At 39.4% G+C, this 24,627-nt stretch overlaps 1 protein-coding gene across 1 annotated transcript in view; it reads left to right on the top strand.

Moving 5' to 3' along the window:
• The window catches only part of dnah6 (dynein, axonemal, heavy chain 6), a 313,200-nt gene that overhangs the window by 152,143 nt on the left and 136,430 nt on the right, over positions 1 to 24,627 (top strand). Inside the window, exons 43-48 of the mRNA XM_060841711.1 lie at positions 87 to 258; positions 1,485 to 1,631; positions 3,977 to 4,050; positions 5,514 to 5,668; positions 6,991 to 7,222; positions 10,190 to 10,342. Coding sequence (XP_060697694.1) covers positions 87 to 258; positions 1,485 to 1,631; positions 3,977 to 4,050; positions 5,514 to 5,668; positions 6,991 to 7,222; positions 10,190 to 10,342 — 933 coding nt within the window. The remainder of the gene's footprint in view (positions 1 to 86; positions 259 to 1,484; positions 1,632 to 3,976; positions 4,051 to 5,513; positions 5,669 to 6,990; positions 7,223 to 10,189; positions 10,343 to 24,627) is intronic.

The raw sequence follows: 24,627 nt of genomic DNA on the forward strand, positions 1-24,627 counted from the left end.
TCATCTGGTGCTTCTAATTGTTCATCCAATTTATAATGAATCACGTCACTCTCGATATTTCTACAGTTTTTCTTTCTATAATGCAGGCTATTTTGAATGGATTTCTGGCAGAATTTACTCCAGCAGTAAAACAATGTTCCATCAGTATTGTGGAAGCAGCTGTTGAGATATACGACCGAATGAGTGTTGATCTATTGCCTACACCTGCAAAGTCTCATTATGTTTTCAACCTTAGGGATTTATCAAAGTGCATTCAAGGTAAGACCCTATTATCTCAACTGTTTGTGACTTGTTCATTTTTCAATCCCATGCACTTGCCCCTATTGAGTCCAATGTGTTATTATTCTGTCCATATTCTTTAATTTTGAAGCTGCTTAATCTAATTCCATTGTTCTTCCAAACTTGTACCATTAACAAATTGGACCATTTTTCATTTGAGTTTCTGAATGAATCTTATTTATGTGTTTCGAAACAAAAGAAGTTCTGACACTAACCTGTGAAATATCACACTCAATGCTTAAAGTTTCTAGTAATTATTCTTTCACCCAGAAATCAATCATATTACTTTTAATTACAGGCATACATAGGCAACTTACAGTCCAACATGTCAAACTATGTGTATGCTGGAAGAGCTTCAGCCTTCATATGGGTTTACACTGTAGATAGTCAGGTAGCCAGTCAGAAGTATTGAAAATATTTGTTGTGATGTTTAACTTAGGGATGTATTCTTCTTGTACAAAATGTGTCTATTTAAAAGGACTTATGCGTGTTTTCAAGTTAAATGTTGTTTTACTGCTGGACAACCTACATCTGTTTCTCTGAAGGCTATTTCCTATATTCTGAAACAGAATTCTGACTACTGTAAATAAATGTTTGGTGCTAGACTATTTTTGTTCTGCTTTGAAAACCATTTAACTAAGTTAAGGGCAGCCTACCTATTGAGGCTGAAACATGAGGGGAGCATCAATTATTGGATAAGCCTGATTGGATAATTGCTGCACCTATATTACTTCATTTCTACCAATAACACTCCCTTTGCATTTTGCTGTGGTCACTTTTACTATCCAATCCATTTGACTTGCCTTCTTTTAGAACTTAAATCAATCACCTTTCCAGCCCCTTTTAATTCTGAAAAAAAAGTATTTTGGATTTGAAATTGTTAACTCTCTTTTTCTTGCCAAAGACATTTCCAGGTCTGCTGCACTTTTCCAACACTTGGTGTTTTTATTTATGATAAAAATATCAAAATATTTAGATGCAATCATTTTAAAAATTCTCCATATACTACACACACTACCTATTCTGTACATATTTTGTTGATCATGATCAAACCAGAATCATTATAATACATCTTTGAGGCAGGATTACTGATGACACACTAGACTATCTATCACCTTTAAACACCAATCACAATGCTGTGCATGTCTATACTTTTCCATCAATTACAAGGTTGGCCCTTGAAGTTTACTTTTTTCTCATTTTAGGAATTCTTCAATGTAATCCTGGTACAGTAAGAACTGATGAACAAATTTTTAGGCTTTTTTGCCATGAATGTCAGCGAGTCTTCCATGATCGTCTCATCAACACTGATGACAAACATTACTTCATTAATATGTTATGTGAAATGGCCGGTAAGAAATTCTACCCTAGCTACCACTTCAAAGCACTCACAGGCTTTATGTTAACTGTTGTAAGTTGTTGTTTAATATAGACACTTACAAAATAATGTAATTGGGAAAGAAGAGCAGCAGTGGCAGTCTAAGTTACACACTATTATATATGAGACACACCTAATGAGAAGCATTTGTTGGTTACAATGACAGATAGCTGAAGCCAATGCAAATAGTACTCAGGTTGTATTTTCAGAGGAAGAGTAGAAACCATACTAGAAAGTGATGCCAACTTATTTATGCCACTGATTTAACTTCATTCAGGATTACTCACCTAAAGAAATAATATTATTGATATAAGGAAGAACTAGTACATTACTTTACTTTATAATTTCTTGCTTGTTAAAGGTCTATTTCAAAATTTACAATCTATAATGAGCAGCATCTGACATCAGAGCCTTTAATTTCTGTTGTCGAAAGCAACCCAATGGCTCAAAATACATTTCCTAATTCCTCTTTTGAAAGCATTGGTGCTGATTGTAACCTAGCTAACCTAATGATGAGGGGTTGGGATTTTGTCAGCTTGTTTTCCATATTGCCTGACTTTAACAGTATGTGAGATCAGATGGGATATAAATCGGATGTCCAATCGAACCTGTCCCAGATTAGGTTAAGATTACCTCATTTATTTAAATTTAACTGAAGGAAATGATCTTTGCTTTATATTTTATTATTTAATATATGGCAGTTTAAAATGAATTCACGATTAGAGAAAGCAAATAAGATAAAGTTTCTTTGTATTGGATAAAAATATTGAAAAAGTAAATGACTACCAAAGGTGTGAACTGAGTGCTTATGACCAGGAAGGATATATTGGCCTTTCAGGAAGTGCAGGAGATATTTACGTATGAAATTAGGACTCCAGAGGTTCAGTTACAAAGAGAGATTGAACACGTTTAGGTTGCATTGCCTGGAATTTGTAAGATTAATAAATGATTTAATCCAAGTCTTCAAAATATTGAGAGAAATAGTTTTTCTATTAGGAACTTCTTAGAACTTTTTTGAAAATTGGGAAACACTAAAAAATGCAAAGAATGGTAGAAGTATAAAACTCTCTTCTGCCAATGGCAATTGAGATGTGATCAATTCTAAGTTATAAAACCAAAATACATTTTTGTTAGCTGGTGGTGTTAAGTGGTAGGGGCAAAGGCGAAAGTGAGGACTGCAGATGCTGGTGATTAGAGTCAAAATATTGATTCCTAATGACGGGTTTTTGCCCAAAACGTTGATTTTCCTGCTCCTTGGATGCTGCCTGACCTGCTGTGCTTTTCCAGCACCACTCTAATCCTGATATGAGATAAAATCAGGTTGCATTGCAGATAAAAAAAATCTCATGAAGTGACTTAATAAGCTCATAGGGTTAAATGGCTTAATTCCATTTATTCAGAGTCACAATTATTATAGTACAGAAGAAGACCATAAGGCCCATCATCGCCACACTGGTTCTTTGTATGAGTATATTACCTAACCCTAACCTATCCCTACTTTTTCTCCATATCTTTGCATACTGTTTCTATCCAAATAATCATCAAGTACCTTATTGAATGCCTCAACAGAACCTGCCTCCACCATACTTCCAGGCAGGGCAATCCATCACCTAACTACTTGCTGTGTGAAGTGGTTTTTTTCTCACATCACCCTTGCTTCTTTTGCTATTTTTAAATCTATACTCTTTTATTCTTGTTCCTTTTACAAGTGGAAACTATCTACTGTATCTGGGCCAGTCTCCATCAAATTTCATATCAGCCACCTTCTCTCCAAGGAGAACAGCATCAACTTTTTCAGTCTATCCTCATAATGTTCTTTTTCCTGGAGCTATTTTTGTATATCACTTCTGCACTCTCTCTCCAATGCATTCATATCTTTCCAATAAATGGCTCCTACAATTGTACACACCAATCCAGCTTAGGTTTTCTATGTGCCTTATATAAGTACAATATCACCTCATTGCTGTTGTACTCTATGCCCATTTTGGTGAAATGGAGAACACTGTATACTTTGCTAACTGCTTCCTCCAGCTGGTCTGCTACCCAGGTACCTCTGCTCCTATATCCCCTTGAGAATTGTAGCCTTTATTTTATATTGTCTTTCCATGTTCTCACCACCAAAGTGCATCATCTCGCACTTGCTCAATTGTTCCTATATTGTAAATTATTGTAAATGTGTTGATTGTATCTGCTGTAATAACCTGATGGCTGCCATAGTCTGAGATGTTCTGTTGATATTACATTTGCTTGTGAAGAGTTATCGTATATGAAGGTTTTTTTTTACAATGATTTATTAATTGGTATTTCTTTCTTTTAAAGGCAAGCACTTTTCGGTCCAATTGGAGCCAAGTTATTTTCTGCTTAAACCAATTATATTTGGAGATTTCATAAAGGTAAAAAGAAATTTTATGCTTGCTTTAGGGAAATGTTTCCTTTTGGAATCATAATTTTATAAGAATAGGATCATTAATAAAGCTGATAAAATTCTATTTCATTTGTGGTATCTTTGCTAGTTTGTCGGTATTTTAATGAAGGAATCCCGTTACCATGCTTTTCCCACTGTCCAATAAATTTTTTAGCTTCAAACATTTATTCACTTCTGTTTGGAATGGTACTATTGAATTTACTACGCCAATCATTTAGGCTATGTATTCAACAGTACAAAAACAAATGGTCAAAAATTCCTCATAAGCCCATAAGAAATGAGTAGACTGTTTGACCACACCATTTAATAAGATCATGGCTGATCTGCTTCAAGCTTCAACTCCTCTTTCACGGCAGGTCATCATAGTCATCAACTCCCTGATATTTCAAATATATATACATCTTTGATTTAAATCATTTCAGTGATCTGTCTTAATAGTTCTCTGGAGTGGGGAATTGCAGATAAGTTACTACTCTCTGTGAGAAGAACATTCTTCACATCTTAGTTTTAAATTAGTGTCTCCTTATTCTGTAACTATGTCCCCAAGTTCGAGATTCTCCCACTTGTGGAAATATCCTCTCAATATCTAGTCTGTCAATGCCCTTCAGAATCTTGTATGTTTCAATAATGTACAAGAACTTGGAAAGGGTGGACGCTAGAAAATTGTTTCCATTAAGTGACCCGTGGACACAGTCTTAGAATTAGAGGGGGTAAATTCAGAACAGAAATGCGGAGACATTTCTTCAGCCAGAGAGTGGTAAGCCTGTGGAATTCATTGCCACAGGGTGCAGTGGAGGCTGGGACGCTAAATGTCTTCAAGGCAGAGATTGATAGATTCTTGTTGTCTCGAGGAATTAAGGGCTACGGGGAGAACGCTGGTAAGTGGAGTTGAAATGCCCATCAGCCATGATTGAATGGCGGAGTGGACTCGATGGGCTGAATGGCCTTACTTCCGCTCCTATGTCGTATGGTCTTATGGTCTTAACTAATCATATCACCTCTCTTGTTTTTGTTCCAATCGCCTTCCTTAAATCTGTGTCCTCTTGATACTGATCATTTTGTCATTGGATACAGTTTCTCCTTATTTACTCTTTGAGAGTCCTTCATGACTTGAAACACCTCTATCAAATCTCCTCTCACCTTTTTCTTCCCTGCAGAGAATAACTTCTGCATCCTCAACTTTCACAACTTACATCAATAAAGGGTATGACTGGACCAAAAGTATGGATATTAAAGTTACTGATAGATAGGAATGTAAGTTGTGAAGAAAGCATAAGGAAGCTACAAAAAGATATCAATTGGTTAAATGAGTAGGTAAAATTTTGGCAAATAAAGTATACCGTGGGAAGGTATGAAATTGTTCATTTTGGTAGGAAAACATAAAAGAAGTATTTTAGCTAAATGGTGAGATGTCAACAATTACACTTTCAGATTGGAGCAGAGAAAGCAGACCGTCTATATGAAGATTTGCCGAATTATGAGAAAGTAAAATCTACTCTACGGGACTACATGGATGACTTTAATATGACAAGTTCCAAGGAAATGAAACTGGTTTTCTTCCAAGATGCTGTTGAACATGTTTCCAGGTAATGATTCATCTTTAGCATTAATTTCTCCTTGGAATTTATTTATCAAAAAAAATCTCCATGAGCAGAATTCAGGGGTAGTACAGGCAGAAATGTTGCACTCTGGAATGAAGTTAGATTCCTTATAGGTTTATTATCCAAGTGATACTGCACCAATTTCAATGCAGCAGAGGTAAATGCTTTGTAGCTACTTCACGTGTACCATAAATCCCATGAAGTACCAAATAAAAACTGAAAATACTGCAGATGCTAGAATCAGAAACAAAACAGAAACTGCTGGAAAACCTCAACAGATCTGGCAGTGTCTGTGGAGAGAAATTAAAGTTAACATTTCAGGTCCTGTGCGCTTTCCTTGGAAACATGAAAGACTGGTTGTCCAGGTACAGTGCAATAATAATATTGAATGATTTTAGTTAATTCAGGAGAAGCTGAAATGAAGACATGCAAATGAAAAGAGCATGCAAATTAGAAGCAAGAGTAAGCCACATTGTACCTGGAGCTTTCTGTAAGATTCAGTAAAGACAAGGCTGATCTTCTGTCTGAACTCAACATGTAACTCCCCCATCTCAATATCTCTGGAATCCCCTTGTGGTATTTAGCTCCACATATAGTTGAAGCATTGAATATTTCTTTGAATGTGTCAGGACATTTTTTCCAGATTACAATTTGGTTCATTAGAGGCATGAGGATAGAGTATTAGGGAAGCCATACACAGCACAGAGGGCAGTTACAGATAGATGTTGTTCCCGTAATTAGTTGTTGTGAAATAGGAGAATCAATAAGGAGAAATGGAAGAGTTTGGTAAATGCTGAGAACATTTCAATAAGGTTGGTGAGCTGTAGGTTGTAAATGGGATATGGCATGGCAATAATAATGATCAGACTCAACTAAAGGAAAGAATGAGAAATTAATATTCTCTGTTAAATTGTTTTTAAGGATTTTAGAGAAAGTGGCAGTATGCGTCAACACTACTTAAAGATTTGGAGAGAGACACATTACAGTTTGGTTGCGTGGCACCTTTAGTTGTGGGATGTCATACGGAATCCAAAATGGCACTCATTCTGATTTGGTCTGTACTTGTGATATTCTTCACTGCAGTTTGGAAAATAATGAAGGAGGAAACACATAATGAGCAAAGAAGACTAAGTGAAAGCTAGAATATACTAAATTTTGCTTGTATATAACAACTTTGAAAAACTCAATAAAAACAGTACACACCATGTCAAGGATTCAAGATTTTGGTGATAACTTTGATAAAGGTGTGATTTCAGTTTGGTATTTTGAATAAACAAATTTCAAATGGTTCCACAATGATCTTGCAGAATTGCTCGCATGATTCGCCAAGAACGAGGAAATGCTCTTCTTGTGGGTGTTGGAGGTACAGGCAAACAGTCTCTCACACGACTTGCTGCTCACATGTGCAACTACAAGTGCTTTCAAATTGAACTCAGCCGTGGTTACAACTATGATTCGTTCCATGAGGACTTAAGAAAACTTTACAAGTTGGCTGGTGTTGAGGACAAAGACACAGTGTTTCTCTTCACTGACACACAGGTATATATTTTTAAAAATTCATTAGCCTTGTTTCTCTTAACTGGCAAAACCTGGACCACGATCTCTGTCCATAGCTTTGAGTATGACATGTATCAATCCAAAGAGGTCTTCTATCAAGAACAGAAATAGGAGGAAGGATTTGTTGTCACTGTTTATGTATCAAATTTTTGCTCATTTTACAGAGGAGAATATTTCATACCAATTTAACAAATGACATTTTAGAAGTGATACCTAAATACTCCTTAACTTGTTAGAATAATTATCTGTTAGTATCAATCCAAGAGGAGGATACTTTGGGTAATGTTAATATTTTGAAGTGCCAGGACGAAGGGGTGCCCAGCACAATTCGAACTTCTACGTTTGTGGCATGCTCTGGACTGTTAGTTCTGCAGTGTTCACCTTATATCATTGACACATTCCCTGTGCAGATGTCAACATGATTGTTTGGCTTGGCTCACAGCTGGGAAAAATGGAGGCCACAGGACCATTTTAAGTCCGACTTCTGAACCTGGCGATGGGAGTGGGATTCTCATCCCTGTTCCACCATAATAAAAGCTAGAAAACATCCAGTTGCCAACGAGCTGCATTTTTTCCTGATCATTTATACCATGTACGTTAAAAGCCTCTTCATGTGTTGAATTGCGCAAGAGGAGTTTCAGATTGCATGTTTAGCATAAAATCTTTAGGGCCTATCTTGGCAGCCATATCTTAAATACTCTAAGAGCAGTTTTGGACTTGGTCTTTCTTAGAATGCAAGGTGAAAAAAGATGCAGCTTGCTGCAGCAAGTTAGGAATTCGCTAATTGTTTTGTGCAATGATGTGCAGCAGATTGACAATGTTCACTCGAACATCTGGGAGGAAGCTGAGGAACCATTTAGTTAGAAGGTATACAACTAGGCCTTCCAGGCTCTAAATAAAGTATAATAATTAAAAAAAAAGGGTTTTTTTTTCTGGAAGGCATAAAATGTATTAGTTGTTGCTATACAATTTAAGACTGCTAATTTCTGAACTTACCAATGGGGTTCAAACTATCTTTTTAAGAGTTCTGGAGATATACTTGAGGGCTACGTTTTGATTTTCAGAGGCTTTTCTTTGGTTTTCAAAGGCTTCTTTTTTCATTCTCACAAATTCAATCATTGGGATGTGAAGTCACACAGTAACAGTACCATATCTATTTGTTTATGGTGTAGGTTTGCTCGCTGAGCTGTAGGTTTGATATCCAGACTTTTCATTACCTGGCTAGGTAACAACATCAGTGGTGACCTCCAAGTGAAGCGAAGCTGTTGTCTGCTGCTTTCTATTTATATGTTTGTCTTGGATGGGGTTCCTGAGCTTTGTGGTGATGTCATTTCCTGTTCGAACCCCAGGAACCTTATCCAGGACAAACATATAAATAGAAAGCAGCAGACAACAGGTTCGCTTCACTTGGAGGTCGCCACTGATGATGTTACCTAGCCAGGTAATGAAACATCTGGATATCAAACCTACAGCTCAACGAGCAAACCTACACCCCAGCCTCAACCTGAGCTACAAACCTTGCAAAAATATCTATTTGTGTTGACATATTCAGCTTATGTGCTTGTACAAAAAAGGTTTTAGAAGAATTCATCAATATTCTCAATAATTATCAAGCTTCCATTAAATTTAAAGCCACAATACACAAGAAAAGCATTAACTCCCTAGTCATCATGACCACAAGGTAACGGGCATAAGTTAAAACAAAATCTATTCTCCAAAATAACTGGTGTACACTTCTACAAACAAAAAGCCATCATCCAAAACATATCTCTCACAGATGAGTGAAGTCACAATTAATATTTTTCCCTCAGATGCACAAAACCAAGAGATTTTAACAAAGCAATTAATACTCTTTTCTTTGCTTTCTCTACTGCATTTTCAAACTTGATCCCAGATTGATATTTTAATAATTGAAACTGTTCATTAAATTGTGTTCCCTATAAATTTCCCCTATATAATAGCTCTTGAATTAATGTACTTCTAATTAGCAGTGTTTTCCATTGTTGACAGGATTAAAGCTTTTCTGTCTTCTTTGCAGCTTTCCTGTCCCTCACTTTCAGACCTAAGTTCCTTATTCCCACCCCTCAGGCAGCCTCTCCCTCGCCCATATTTTTCTGAAAATCCCCTCTCCCCACTGTCTCAGCATCCTTCGACCATCTAATCTGGAGATTTTCTGTTCACTTCGTCTGGTGGGCATCCCTTTACCTCCCAGTGCAGATGGTGCCCCTCAAGCCAACAAAAGGCCACCCTCTTATGGCCCCAGCCCAACCAGAAGGAACCCCCAATTTATGAGATGAATTTCAAGAATACAGTGCCCATAAACTGACTAAAGGTTCCCCTGAGGGCTCTGGCAAATAGTCCACACTGCACCCCTATCTTGGGACATGTCAAAAGGTTTCCCTGACTTCCAGAAATTGTTCAAAAAACCCCATCCCAGCCATGTCTACACACAGACAGGGACATCTAACTTCAACTGCAGCAAAGCCTTGCAGGTTTTCCTTGCATTAGTCTTTCTGAATTGTTCTGAGACAAATTATTTGGATGACTGAAATTATCTCCATATCTGTTCCTTCCACAAATACATCTACCTGTTCTGGAGTACTAATGATATATTTCCTATCAGAAATCATTTACTTGCTATTTTGGAAACATAGGAAGTGTTGAGCATTCAGTATTTTGCAGCTGAATTTTTAGACTCTGATATTTTATCATATTTCTTTTATTGGCACACTTCCCTGTATATATTGTCATAGTGATAAATGGTTAGTGCCAAGGAGCACTGTACTTTATTTTAAATGTAACAAACTGAAGATTTAAACACTATGGATATAGTTATTGAGAATCATTTGTGCTATTTCAGTTTTTAGTATATTTCCTGTTTAAGATACTGCCATTCTTACACAATGTCAGTATGAAATTGTGCTGACATTTTGATTTTTTTTCTGATAGATAGTGGTGGAGGAGTTCCTGGAAGACATTAATAATATCCTCAACTCTGGAGAGGTTCCAAATCTATTTGAGAAAGATGAGCTTGAACAAGTGCTTGCTGCCACACGGCCAAAAGCCAAGGATGCTGGAATACCAGAAGGAAATAGAGATGAAGTAAGTGTTCAAAAGTACTTGTGTATACAGCTACTTTGTCTAGTATATATTATTTCATATGTAACAGGTAATGCACATTTTTGTGTTATGGTCCAAAATGATTGAGGTAAAGCTTTACTTTTCAGGTAGGTTTCTGATAACTGGACATCAGTATGTACTTGTCTCACAAGCAAATTTGGAGGTCAATCATTGTAAGATATTCAAACACAGTTTTGAATGCCTTTTGATTGTTCAGTTATTCACCCACCATGCACAGAAATAAAACTGGTTAACATTTGGAGGGACATTTCTTGAGTGTATGATTTGACCTGAACATTGGGACATGCAAAGTATAGTAATTAGTAGCTAATGGTGTGAGAAATATCCTTACAATTTTCCTTACAATAGGGGCTAATTTTATCCTTGAGGCAGATAAGCAGCTAAAATTGATCATGCACCGTTGCCTGCCAATGTTCCTCCTGACTTCCATCATCGTTTGTTTTAAAAGCAGAAAATGCTGGAGAAACTAAGCATCTAACTACTAAATATATCTACTAAACCTACTGAAAAATAAAGGTGCTAAAGGGAGAGGGAAAGAAATAAACATGAATGCTATCACTAGAGAAGAAGTATGAGGGAAGCCATTGGTATTGAAAGCCAATATGTCCCTGGGATCTGACAAGTTGCATCCTAGGGTATTAAAGGAAGTGGATGCACTGGTAGTAGTCTTCCAAAAGTATTTGGATTCTGGAGAAGCCCCAGAGGATTGGAAACTACCAGTGTAACACCTTATTCAAAAAGAGCCAGTTGGTGTAACATCTGTGGTTGGGAAAGCTTTAGTCCATTATAAAGGGTGTAATCACAGAGCATTTAGAAACCCATTATATAATCAAGCAGAGTATGTATGCAAATCATACCAGACAAATTTATTACAGTTCTTTCAGGAGCTAACAAGCAGAGTAAATGAGCTGGAATCTGCAGATATGATATATTTGGATTTCCAAAAGGCATTTGATAAGGTACTGCACATAAGACTACTTAAGAGTCCATGATGTTGAGATTAATATATTACCATGGATGGACGATTAGCTAACCAAGTTAAGACAAAGAATTGGGATAAAGAGAGCATTTTTAAGATGGTGACGTCTAGGATCAGTGCTGGAACTACAATTTTGAACAACATATATTAATGACTTGGATGATATGTGAATGTATTATTGCAAAGTTTGTGGATGATATAAAATTGGTTGAGAAGGCATGAAATGAGGACAACATGAGTCTATGAAGAGATAGGGATAGGTTAAGCAACTGGACAAAAAATTGGCAAATTGAATAAAATGTGGGAAAATGTGAGGTTATATTCTTTGGCAGGAAAAATAGAAGAGCTTAGTTTTATATAAATGGGGAAAGACTGCAGAAAGGTATAGCTAAAGAGGGATTTGGGGATGAGAGTATACTGAGTCACACCTAAGGTTGTTAGAAATATTTTCTTGTGCGAGTCTGGGATGAGAAGGCATAACATCAGAGTAAGGAGTCACCCTTTTAAGACAGAGATGAGGAGGAATTTCTTCTCTCAATGATGGATCTATGGGATTTTTTAACATACAGGGCCGTCAAGGCTGTGCCTTTAAGTACATTCAGTGCTGAGGGAGACAGATTTTTAATAAGAAAGGGAATCAATGGTTATGGGTTGAATGGCAGAGCAGACTCACTGGGCTGGTTGGCACATTTTGCTATGTCATATAGTTTTATCTGTGGCGAGAGAATCAATGTTAATATTTGACTCTTTGGAATTGAAGGGGTCTGGAAAATGCTAGTTTTTACAGTATAGACAAAGGGGGAAGAGGAGAGAGTTAAAGAGATGGTGAAGGCACCCAGAGTCCTAGTGTTTGAGCATAATGCCACTGCCACATCTCCTCTGTCAGTATTCTGCAGAAACTGTTTTCTCCATGAGATACTGATACATTTCTCCACCACTCCTAACACGTCTCCGTAGCACATATGATCACTGAAATTTGCCATGCAATTCCAGAAGGTATAACACTTTCTCTTTTACATCCTCCCTTCTCACTGTCCAAAATCCCAAATATACCTTTTAGGTAAAGGAACAGTTTAGTTGTATTTATTTCAATCTAGTCTAAAGTATTTGTAATGTGGTCTCCTTTACAGTCATAAAACCAAACATAGATTGGTTTACTATTTTACAGAACACTTAAGCTTTGTCCATACAATCAAGTCTGACTTTAGTTACTTGCCACTTCAGTGCACTATCTCGCTTTCATGTTAACATGTTTTAGGCCAACTACAATGCTCCAGCAGAACTCAACACAAGCTGGAGGAATTTTTCTGTTTAGGCACTTTTCAATATTCAGAACTCAACATTAATTGCAACAACTTCAGAGCATGAACATTTTCCTCCATTTTGATACCCCTCCCCATGCCTTGTGTGCATGAGATTGCTCTCCGCACAGCTGACCTATTTTTCATTACTCACACCTGTAATTAACACCCATTTTGTTTCTAATTTCTTCCTGTACCAAAAGCACACTCTTTGCCTTTTGATGTGAACACTTTCACCATCTCTTCCACTCATTCTTCCTTCTCATTTGTCGACATTATAGAAATAATAATTTCTGGCCCTCTTCAGTTCCAAGGAACAGTTATATTGGACTCTGATTTACTCATTCTTCGAATATGTAGCTCAAAGTCTGATGTTATCATTGTACCTCAAACACAATTGCAATCTTCACTTCCCATTCAGACTCTGGTGTCAGGTAAATGCAAGCAGGAAGAGTTTCAGAAGGAGAAAAAAATTGGCTGTTAATCAGAGGAGGAGCAGGAGTAGGCCATTCAGCCCTTTGAACCTACTCCACCATTCAGTAAGATTATGGCTGATCTGGATATCATATTCTGGCTTTCTCCCCATGTCCCTTGGTGCCTTTAAAAGGAGGCAGTGAAACCAGGAGGAGCAAAAGATTTCTTCCAGACTCATAAGAAAAAAGAAAGGACTCGCTTGTCTGAAAAATAGCCACCATATTTTTATCACAAGACTGCTGAAATAACTCCACTGAGACTGGATTCCTGGCACCAGGTCACCCTTTATTTGTATGTGGGGGGTTCTGAATCAGCTCTCAGAGTCAGCAGAACCTCTGACATTCCTGTTTATAATCTGTCGGCCAGGAATCCCTGTTTGGGACTGTTAATCTGGTCCAATCAGGGAGTTTATACATGAAATCCAGCTGTCTGACCTCGACACAACACTAAATCCCTCCCTGTCTTTTCTTTATAGCTCATCCTGGGGTGTCTGAGCACCAGGTCAGGTTTCTCCAACTCTTTTTCTGATATGGCAGGTATATAATGCCAGTAGCTTGCCACTTGTGCCCAGAGTCTCTTGGAAGAAATTCATTCTCCTCTTCAGGTAGCAAAGGCATGAAGGTGGCAATGTCTGCCAAACCCATCTCAGATTCCAGGTTTTTTAAACGCTTGCCAGAGAGGGAGAACCCATGGGTTCTGTAACAGGTCGAAAGGCAATTGAGGAGCCTGGTATGTTTTGCTCTAGCACTCTTTGCAAATTTGCAGCTTTCATATGGTCCACATGCTTGGCCAGGACCATCACACCTACCCAAATTTTACATGTCAGTAGACCTGACCTCACATCAACTATGCCTCTCACCAAGCAGGGCCATTCCTGTGATTCCTTCACCAAACTTCATCCCCTGAAGTACTCTGTCTTTCTTAGCAGAGTCTTGTGTCTGGCATTTGCATTCTTGATGCCATTTCATCTCCCAATGGTCCAGAAAAATTGGATTTAACCTGATGCAGATTGTCTTCCATGAAATACTCTGCTGGAGCTATCCTTGTAGGTGCATGAGGGGTGGTCCTAAAATCAAATTGGAACAGTTTGGTGTCTAGTGAAGCTGTTTGCTGATCCTTTAAGCCTGCATTCAAAGTTTGGACTGCTCTTTCTGCCAGACCATTGGAGCTGCCTTTAGATGATGAATGCCCTTTGACTTTAGGAAATACTCAAATTCCCTGCTGGCCCATAAAACATAGGTGCAGAAATTAGGCCATTCAGCCCATTGAGTCTACTCTGCCATTCCATCAAGTTTCTCATCCCCATTCTCCACCTTCTCCCCATAACCCTTGGTCTCCTTGACAATCAAGAACCCATCTATCTCAGTCTTAAATACACTCAATTATCTGGCCTCCTCGGCCTTTTGTGGCAGTGAATTCCAATGATTCACCACTCCCTGGCTGAAGAAGTTTCTCCTTATCTCCGTTCTAAAACATCTTCGCTTTATTCTAAGGCTGTACACTCGGGTTTTAGTGTCTCGTACCAATGGAAACACCTTCCCAACATCTCTATCCAGGCCATTCAGCATTCTGTAAGTTTCAAATCAATCGCCTCATCCTTCTAAACACCATCGAGTATAGTCTCGGAGTCCTCAAACGTTACTCAAATGTTAAACTTTTCATTTATTGGATTATTCTTGTGAATCTCCTCTGAACATGCTCCAGGGCCAGTATATCCTTCCTGAGATATGGGGCCCAAAACTGTGCACAATTCCCCACATCATTGCATTTGTCTTCCTAATTACTGATTCAACCTGCAAATTTATCTTGACAGAATCCTGGACTAGAACTCCCAAGTCTCTTTGCACTTCAGACTTCTGACTTTTCTCCCCATTTAGAAAATAGTTCATGCCTCTATTCTTCCTGCCAAAACCTTACACTTTCCCATGTTGTACTCCATCAACCACTTCCTTGCCGACTCTCCTAACCTGCCCACATCCTTGTGCAACTTCCCTGCCTCCTCAATGCTACCTGTCTCATGACCTATATTTGTATAATCTGGAAACTTTGTCAGCATGCCCTCAGTTCCTTCATCTAGATTGTTCATGTATGAAATGAAAAGTTGTGGTCCCAATGCTCTGCCTGGTGAAAGATCATTTGTCACCAGCTGCCATCCTGAGAAAGACCCTTTTATCCCTACTCTGTGCTTTCTGCCAAACAGCCAAGCTTCTATCCATGCTAGCACGTGGCCTCTAACACCATGGGTCCTTCTCTTACTCAGTAGCCTCCTGTGCTGCACTTTGTCAAAGGTCTTCTTGAAGTCCAGGTCAATAATATCCATTGGCTCTCCTTGGTCTCACCTGCTTGTTACTTCCTCAAGGAATTCTTGGAGCCATGCTGACTTTACCCTGTTTTACCACACATTTCTAAGTATTCAGAAAACTCATCCTTCACAATGGATTCCAAGATTTTATCCACAACTGAGGTTAGGCTAATTGATCTGTAATTTTCTGTATTTTACCTTACTCCCTTTTTAAACAGGGGTGTCACATTAGTGATTTTCCAGTCCTCGGAAAGATCACCACCATTATCTCTTCAACTATCTCCCTTATAACTCTGGGGTGTGGTCTATCTGATCCAGGTGATTTTTCCACATTCATGTCATTCAGTTTTTCTTGTACCTTCTCCTTGGTGATGGCTACCATACTCAGGTCTGTCCCCTCACTCTTGAATTTTTGGGAAATTACCCGTGACTTCCACCATGAAGACTGATGCAAAGTAATTATTCAGTTCCTCACCATTTCCTTGTTCCCTACTACTATCTCTCCAGCATCATTTTCCAGCATCCCAGTGTCCAGTTTTGCCTCTCTTTTGCCTTTATATATCTAAAGAAACTCCTACTGTCTTCCTTTACTGTATTTTATGGCTAGCTTACCATCTTATTTAATCTTATCCATCCTTGTTTTTGTTGCCCTCTGTTGGTCTTCGTAAGCTTCCCAATCCTCTAGTTTTCCACTGCCATTTACCGCATTATATGCTTTCTCTTTTGCTTTTATGCTATCCCTGACTTCACTATTCAGCCATGATTGTCTCATTCTCCGGTACCATGTTTCATTTTCCTTTGTTCCACTGTCTTTCCTGCTGGGATCCTCTCCCAGTCAATTCTACCCAGTTCCTCCCTTATGCCTCTGTAATACTGTTACAACTAAATCTATCTTCCCTCTTTCAAATTCAATCATATTATGATCACTGCCTCTAAAGTGTTTCTCCACCTTAAGCTCCCTGTCAAGTCTACCTCATTGCATAACACTAATCCAGTATTGCCCTATTCCATAGAGGGCTCGAGCACAAGCTGTTCCAAAAAGTCATCTTGTAGACATTCCACAAATTCCTCCTTGCAATCCATTACCAATCTGATTTTCCTAATCCACCTGCATATTGAAATCCCCCGTGATCACTGTAATTTTGCCTTTCCTATACATCTTTTCTTTCTCTTGGTGTAGTTTGCACCCCATCTCCTAATTACTGTTTGAGGCCTGTACATAACTCCACTATGAATTTTTTTTTACCTTTGCAGTTCGTCAATTCGACCTCCACAGATTCTACACCTTCTGACCCTACTTCATTTCTTACTACCGATTTAGTTTCAATTCTTACAATAAGGCATCTCTACACCCCCTCTGCTCATCTGCCTATCTTTTTGATAGGATATATATCCTTGAATATTCAGCTCCTAATCCTGGTCCCCTTCCAGCCATGTCTCCAGGATGCCCACCATGTCATACCTACCAATTTTGCTCTGAGCCACAAGCTCATTTACCTTATTCCTTATACTGTGTGCATTCAGATATAACACCTTCAGTAATGTATTAACCGTCCATCTTCTCACTGTCATTTGTCCAGTGTGCTTGAAGTTTGATTGCTAACCCTTTCCATTCTGTCCTATTTGTGTCCCTTCCCCAGTACTGTTGCCTCACAGCGCCAGAGACCCGGGTTCAATTCCCGCCTCAGGCGACTGACAGTGTGGAGTTTGCACATTCTCCCTGTGTCTGCGTGGGTTTCCTCCGGGTGCTCTGGTTTCCTCCCGCAGTCCAAAGATGTGCAGGCCAGGTGAACTGGCCATGCTAAATTGCCCGTAGTATTAGGTGCAGGGGTAAATGTAGGTGAATGGGTCTGGGTGGGTTGCGCTTTGGCGGGTTGGTGTGAACTTGTTAGGCCGAAGGGCCTGTTTCCACACTGTGAGTAATCTAATCTACTGGTGTCAATGTCCCATGAATTTAAACGCATTTCTCCAACATCATTTTTTGAGCCATGCATTGACCTGCTTATTCTTATTGACTCTGTGTCAATTAGCTTGTGGCTGAGATAGAAATTGAGAGATTATTACCTCTTTGGTTCTGCTTTTTAATTAAGCTTTTGGCTGTTCATATTCTCTTAGCAGGATCTCTGCCCTAGTTTTATCTTGCTTGTTGTTATTTACGTGGACCACGACCACTCCCAGTTTCTCTTCAGCCCAGATGAGATATCTGAACCTGAGATCCAGGCAGGCAACACAACCTTTTGGACTCCCGATGTTGGTCACTGAAAACAGTGTGTATGCCTCTAACTATATTATCCCCAATTACAACAACATTTCTCTTCTCTTTCCCCACTTGAATTGCTCTCTGCTCTATGGTGCTGTGGTCAGTCAGCTCATCCTCCCTGCAGTCCCCATCCCCGTCCACACAAGGAGCAAAACTCTTGAACCTGTTGGGCAAGGAAAGGGTCTGATGCTCTTGCAACTCTACCTCCTGGATCCCTGCCTCACACAGCCACACCGTCCTGTCCCTGACCACTGGCCAAATTTGAATCAGTTAACCTAAAGGATGTGACTGTCTCCTGAAACACAGCTTCCATGTAACTCTCACTCTCCCGGATGTGCCACTGTGTTTCAAGCTCAGACTCCAGATCCTCAACTCTGAGCTAGAGTTCTTCCAGCAACCAAACTTTACTCCAGATGTGGTCTCTGGGCACCATAATGTGGTCCACCAGCTCCCACATCATGCAGAAACAACACATCACCTGACCCTCCATCCTTATTTAATTAGTTTTGATTTTTTTATTTTTAACTGAGTTTGTATCTCTGCTTATGCAAGTTGTAACTAATAAATAAGTTGTATTGAATAAATTAACAAGATTCAATTTAACAGATTCGAATTTAGCAGACCCATTATTAGCCAAACAAATCACAGCTCTCCTGTGACATCATCTTTCAGTTTCTCACTCAGAATCAGAAGAAGAATTATTTACCTTCCCAGACTGCTCTCCGCTCAGCTCCTTTCCCGAAGTGAAGGCTCCAGATCCAGGTGGTAACATTGTATACCTCTCACCTTCCCTGGTTGCTCTCCACTTGCTTCTCTTCCAAAGTGAAGCCCCCAGTCCCCATGTGGGGTAAGTTTTATCTGTGACCAATATTTCTAGGAGTCTGTGTATTGCAAAATATGCGTGCAGTTTTTCTTTTGCTATCCCTGTGTTTGACGCCTGAATTCTTTGCACATCCAATCACTTTGAGTGGGCATCCACAATGAGCAAGAACATTGAGCCCATGAAAGCACCTGCATAGTCAATACATATCTGAGTTCAGGGTTTACCCAGTCATTCTCATGAAGGTGGAGGAACTGCTGGTGGTAATTTTTGTCCTTGTTTGCACCAACACAGCTATGTCTACATTCAATCCTGGCTACCAGACATAATCTCTTGCCAACGTCTTCATTTTGGAAACCCCTGGGTGACTCTGGTGGAGTTCAGCCAGTATCTGGTGGTGACCTTTGCTCGGGGCAATCACTGTTGCTCCACATAATAGTATGCCATCCTCTACTCTGATCCTGTCTTTATGAATCCAAAAAGGTTTCAGTTCTGGGTGTGATGGTCCTTTGGTATCCCCCCTATCATTACCAGCTATTTCAGTTTTGCCAGGATTGGATCATTCTGCATCCAAAGTCTGATGTTGTTAGTTGAGACTGGAAGTTTGTCTGAAAATTTCAAAACTATTACGGACTCTTCCAGTGGTGGTATCACCAGTGCTGCATCTGCCAGTAGGAGGTGGCTCAAAGCATGCACATTTGCTACTTGGCCTCCTGGACAGTGTTCCAAATTGTAATTATATTCACTTAGAATTAGAGCCCACCACTGAATTTGGCCTGAACCTATGCATGTCACTGCCTTAGCCTCTTTAAGTAGTCTTTAAGTGGCGTTTGGTTCGCTATGATTACAAACTTATATCTGTAAAGGTATTGATGGAACTTCCTGACTCCAAACATGATCACCAGCCTTCTTAGTCTATTGCTAGCCTATGAGCTAATACTACTCAGTGCTGTACAGGGAGGCATCACAAGTGAACACCAGATCACACTTAGCATCATAGTGTGCCAACACCTTAAAGGTTGACAACTAATTTTTCACTTCCCTAATAGCTATGGCTTGGCTACGTGACCATTCCTAAAGCTGACCCTGTTTAAACAGTGGATGCACAAATGTGAGGAAACCAGGTTATGTGCGACCTTTCCATAATAATTCACCAGGCCAAAGAAAGACCTAAGCTCTGGTATAAATGTAGGAGCCAAGGCACCTTTGATTGTCCTCACTTTATCTTTCAATGGGCGTAACTCAGTCTTGTCGATTCTGTAGTCCAAGTAGTTTACTTGGGGTGCCTGGAACACACATTTTTCCCTTATGAGGTCTGTGGTTGCCTGGGAGAATGTCCAAGGACTATGTCCAAGTTCTTTAAATGCCCCATATTGGTCGTCTTCATCTAGATAAACGGTGACCCAGGGTAGACCTTGTAAAATGTTCTCCCACATCCACTGAAAAATGGCACAGGCTGATGATACCCTAAATGCCAGCGTCAGATATCAATACAAACCCTTATTTATATTAATTGTAGCATAGTTCTGGGAATCCTCATCTAACTGCAATTGCCAGGATGCACAGCTCATGTCCAGCTTCATGAAGGACAGCCCCCCAACTAGCTTTGTGGATAAATCTTCTATGCAAGGATTGGTCACTTATCCAGCTGCGGAAAATGGTTTACAGTTGGTTTAAAATCCCTACAAAGGTGAACCAACCTGTCGAGCTTCGCAGTCAGGACAAAAGGTGCTGCCCATTCCACAGACTGTACTGGTTTGATGATTCCTCCGCTTTTCAGCCTTCTCATTTCTGCCTCTATGGGCTTTGAAGAATTGTGGAAGTGCTTTCTGGTCAACATGCATGGTGGCCTTGGCTCCCTTAATAGTCCCTAGAATTTCCTGAAAAAAAAAATTGGGTATTTAATTAGGATTTCACTCAGGTAACCGTTTGTAATTGAAAAATGTTGTGCCCATCTGAGTGACTCCTTCTCAACCATTTTTACCTCAGTGAGCATGGGCCTGAGCCTTTTACTACAATCGATGGTAACGAACCAGCTGCTTCTCATACCGGAATCAATTTGTATCCTTCACCTGTAAAGGTTAACAGTCTAGCCAAGGTCTTGCTCAAACTTAAGGGTTGTCCAGAGCTAATTTTGTTAAAGTCTCTGGTTACTATGATCACTGAAATGGTCGTGCTGGTATCGACCTCCATTTGAAACTGGTAACCAATTAACCTGACATTTATGTTGATTGGTTCTGATATGAATATTGTTAAACAATTTAACTGTTCCAAACCAAATATAGATGGAATGTCCAAGTGTACGCTGTCCTGGGTGTCAGTCAATGAGTTCTCTTAATCCTTTTACGTCTACTGAGATTCTTTGTCTATCTTGAGTCTGCGTACTGGCAGCAACTAAAATGGCTGGCTGGCCTGGATCCTGAAGAAAGTTTTAACCATTTGGGCAAGGATTAGCTTTGTTTTGAGATTTTACTGAGTGATGCTGTTCAGGATATGTCCTGAGTGAGACGATGCAATTGCCTTCGCTCAACTAGTGTTCCCCATCTCAGTTGGCCTGACGAGGGCGTCCACTTCCATCAGAATACCCTGTAATTCATATGCTCCACTTGCCACATTTTTCAATATCAAAGCCAGTTATAGGGCCTTTTTGAAGTCTAGTTGGGCATCAACTAGTAGACATTCTTGCAGTGTTACATCATGAATCATATTGAAATAACTTTGCAGAGGCCAGTATCCTGTCACCAACTCACCCTTCATTTACACATAGAGTGTCCTTGACACTGATCCAGCTTCCTCAGAGCCAGGTCGACAAGTGAACAGAACCTCTTATACACCACTTTTTATTTGTCAACCTGGGCTCCCTGACTGGACCAGATTGACTGCCTCAGTCAGGGAACACGTATTCCAAAAGGTCCATCTAGCTGACTTTGTTATAATCACTAGAACTTCCAGATTCACATCTCTCCAAGCAAACTGGCTATTTACTTAAGAATTAATCAGTGACCACGAGTTTTGCACATTTCTGCAGTTGATTTCTTGTATGGGAGCAAGTCCCTTTGCTAACTCATGAATTTGAGAGCTTTAGTGTTCAAGGTTTGTGCGAAGATTTGTAGCTCGGGTGCTCATTGTTGTGGTTCTGTTAGCCGAGCTGGAAGTTTTTGTTGCAAACGTTTCGTCCCCTGGCTAGGCGACATCATCAGTGCTTTGGAGCCTCCTGCGAAGCGCTTCTTTGATGTTTCTTCCGGTATTTATAGTGGTCTGTCCTTGCCACTTCCGGGTGTCAGTTTCAGCTGTCCGCTGTAGTGGTTGGTATATTGGGTCCAGGTCGATGTGTTTGTTGATGGAGTTTGTGGATGAGGCATGGCATCCTAGAGGCATGGCATTCAGAGTTGGCCCTTTCAAGACAGCAAATGAGATGCTGATGTGGATTTGTCATCTCCATTTCCATCAAATTCAATATTTGTTGGCAAGGTGTAGGGTTAAGGTGTGGTTCACTTGGGTAGGAAAGCTGAACTCAGAAGGAACATTTGGATTAAGTGCAGAGTTCAAACAAACCACATTTTCATTGTTCCAAGAGCTTTGACTGATGGTATGAGAATTACAGATTGCTGAAGTAGATGTAACTGTGCTTGAATGCTGGATAAGGTTAGTTTACATGCCATGATGTGAAGCTTAAGTCCCCTGCTCTTCAAGCTTGAAATAAAAGCTCACTTAAATTGTCAATGAAAAGTTATAACAAGTCTGGTGCTTTGATTTGATTAACAAGATGACTTGTGATTGTTAGTAAAACAATTGTTAGGGCGGCACGGTGGTACAGTGGTTAGCACTGCTGCCTCACAGCACCAGATCCCAGGTTTGATTCCAACCTTGGGTGACTGTGTGGAGTTTGCACATTCTCCCCGTGTCTGCGTGGGTTTCCTCCGGGTGCTCCGGTTTCCTCCCACAACCCAAAGATGTGCAGGTTAAGTGAATTGGTCATGCTAAATTGTCCATAGTCAGGGGTGAATATGGGGAATGGGTCTAGGTGGGTTACTTTTCGAAGGGTTGGTGTGAACGGTAGGGAATCTAATCTAATCATAATCACCTGTTCCACAATTTTAATAAAGTTGTTCATTGCCATTTCACAAGGGTTTGTTCTTTAGGAATTATGAACGCTTGGTTGAATTTTTAAAGCCATAATGATCTCAGCATGTGTGCTGAAGCTGCCTTAAACAGTTTAAATAGATTAAGAGGCCAGGGTTAAAGTCTCACCTGCTTCAGAGGTGTGTGATAACATCTCTGAACAGGTTGATTAGAAAAATAGATTTTAAAAAAAACTGACTACTGAGTAAAGCTTTTCTTTATAATAAATTAATTACTTGAGTTCCATCAAATAATGTATTTGGCTCTGAGTTTTATATTCCTGACAGTTTTGTTTATACAATTTGTGTGTGCCCATGGTGAGCACAGTCCCATTGTGCAGTTTTGGAATACACATTCTATGAGAGGTTGTGATTACATTGGAGAGGTTGCAGAGAAGATAAAGCAGGATGTTGACTTGGTTGGAGTGTTTATGAAGAGAGACTGTTCTTTCTTTTTACCTTGTTCTTAAGATTCTCTGCTTAGATATTTGTACCTAAGATGGCATCTTGTGTGGCCACATTACACACTTCTCATTGTACTCCCATGCTTTTGTACTTGAGTTCTAGTGACAATAAAATCAAAATCAAAAATCACACTGGGTTTTCTTTTCCTTGGAGCAAAGGAGTTGTGATGGAGCTCACATTTGAGATAAATAAAATTGAGGAACATAGGGTATCAAGAAGTAAGTTTTCCCATTGATGGAGGGATCATTGACCAGGGGTCATAAATTGATGCTGCAACAAGTTTAGCAAGGATATGAGGAAATTCTTTTTCACCAGAGGGTGGTAAGAATTTGGAACTCACTGTCTGAAAGGGTGCGAGAAACAGAAGCCCTCATAAAATTTAAGATGTATTTAGATGTGCACATGCAATGCCAAGGTATACAAAGCTATGGGCAAAGTGCTGGCAATTGGCAGCACTTTAATTAATTAATTTGGTGGTTTATTTTTGGCCAGCGCAGACTCAATTCGCTAAAAGGCCTTTTCCTGTGCTGCTGACTTCTGATTCAGTGACTCTAAGCCAGAAAGCCAATGACAGACAGGTCGAAAATTAGATCCAGTAATTTTTATGGCGCCTATGTAGTGTGCTACAGATTGACATAGAGTGGAGCAGTAAAGGACTGAAATTACAACTGTTTTTTCTCCTTATGTTACATTGTTATTCATTGGCTTCAGAAAATGTGACAGTTATTTTGACCTCGCATACTTTTTCCATTTGATAAGTTTGTTCACTACTGAGAGATAATGCAATGACCACAGCTGTCAATTAACTCTTACGGATAATTTAAGGTTACTGTATAATAAAACAAAGAAGGTCTTGTCAAGGATATGACAAACCAGAAGCACAGCAGCATTCAGCTATGTGTTCCTTATAAAATTGTTACCTTGACTCAGAAACAAAGATAAATGTTCCAGTTGTTCATTATCCTATTGATTCAGCTCAGCTGCAGGTTCCAGTTCCATTTCTTTAGGGATTTACTTGGAATTTCAAAGAGTAGAATAGCCTGTTTCACCAGCCTATAAATATTTATACTTTCAATTCTTGTATGAAAATGATTTAAACTGACCTTGAGAGTTGCCTTCAATGCTCCCTGACACCTAAAGAAACTCTGAAGGTGCCACTTTAACTTTTAGCATTTCATCTCTTACGATTGTAAATAAAAACAAGATTATTTAGCTTGCAAAACTGTTCCCCTATTCAGCAATATCATGACAAATCGGTTACCTCATACGACATACAATCTAGTTGTCTGCTATTCCTGTATGTATGGCACCTTACCTCCCCAAACTTGATATGATAGTAGCGGCCCAAATCTGTTGCCTTGCGTACTTAGGCCAGATATACCTACAAGTACATGGATATTTGACTTTGAGAGGTTCTTGAAGAAGTTTTATCAAGAATGTCAGTATAGAACACATATAAACATCGTGAAATTAACATTTTGAAAATTCCTTTAATACTTAAAAAAACAATGAATCTGTTAGTAT

The sequence above is a fragment of the Hemiscyllium ocellatum genome, chromosome 2 (genome assembly GCF_020745735.1).
Source record: "Hemiscyllium ocellatum isolate sHemOce1 chromosome 2, sHemOce1.pat.X.cur, whole genome shotgun sequence".
Taxonomy (NCBI): Eukaryota; Metazoa; Chordata; class Chondrichthyes; order Orectolobiformes; family Hemiscylliidae; genus Hemiscyllium; species Hemiscyllium ocellatum.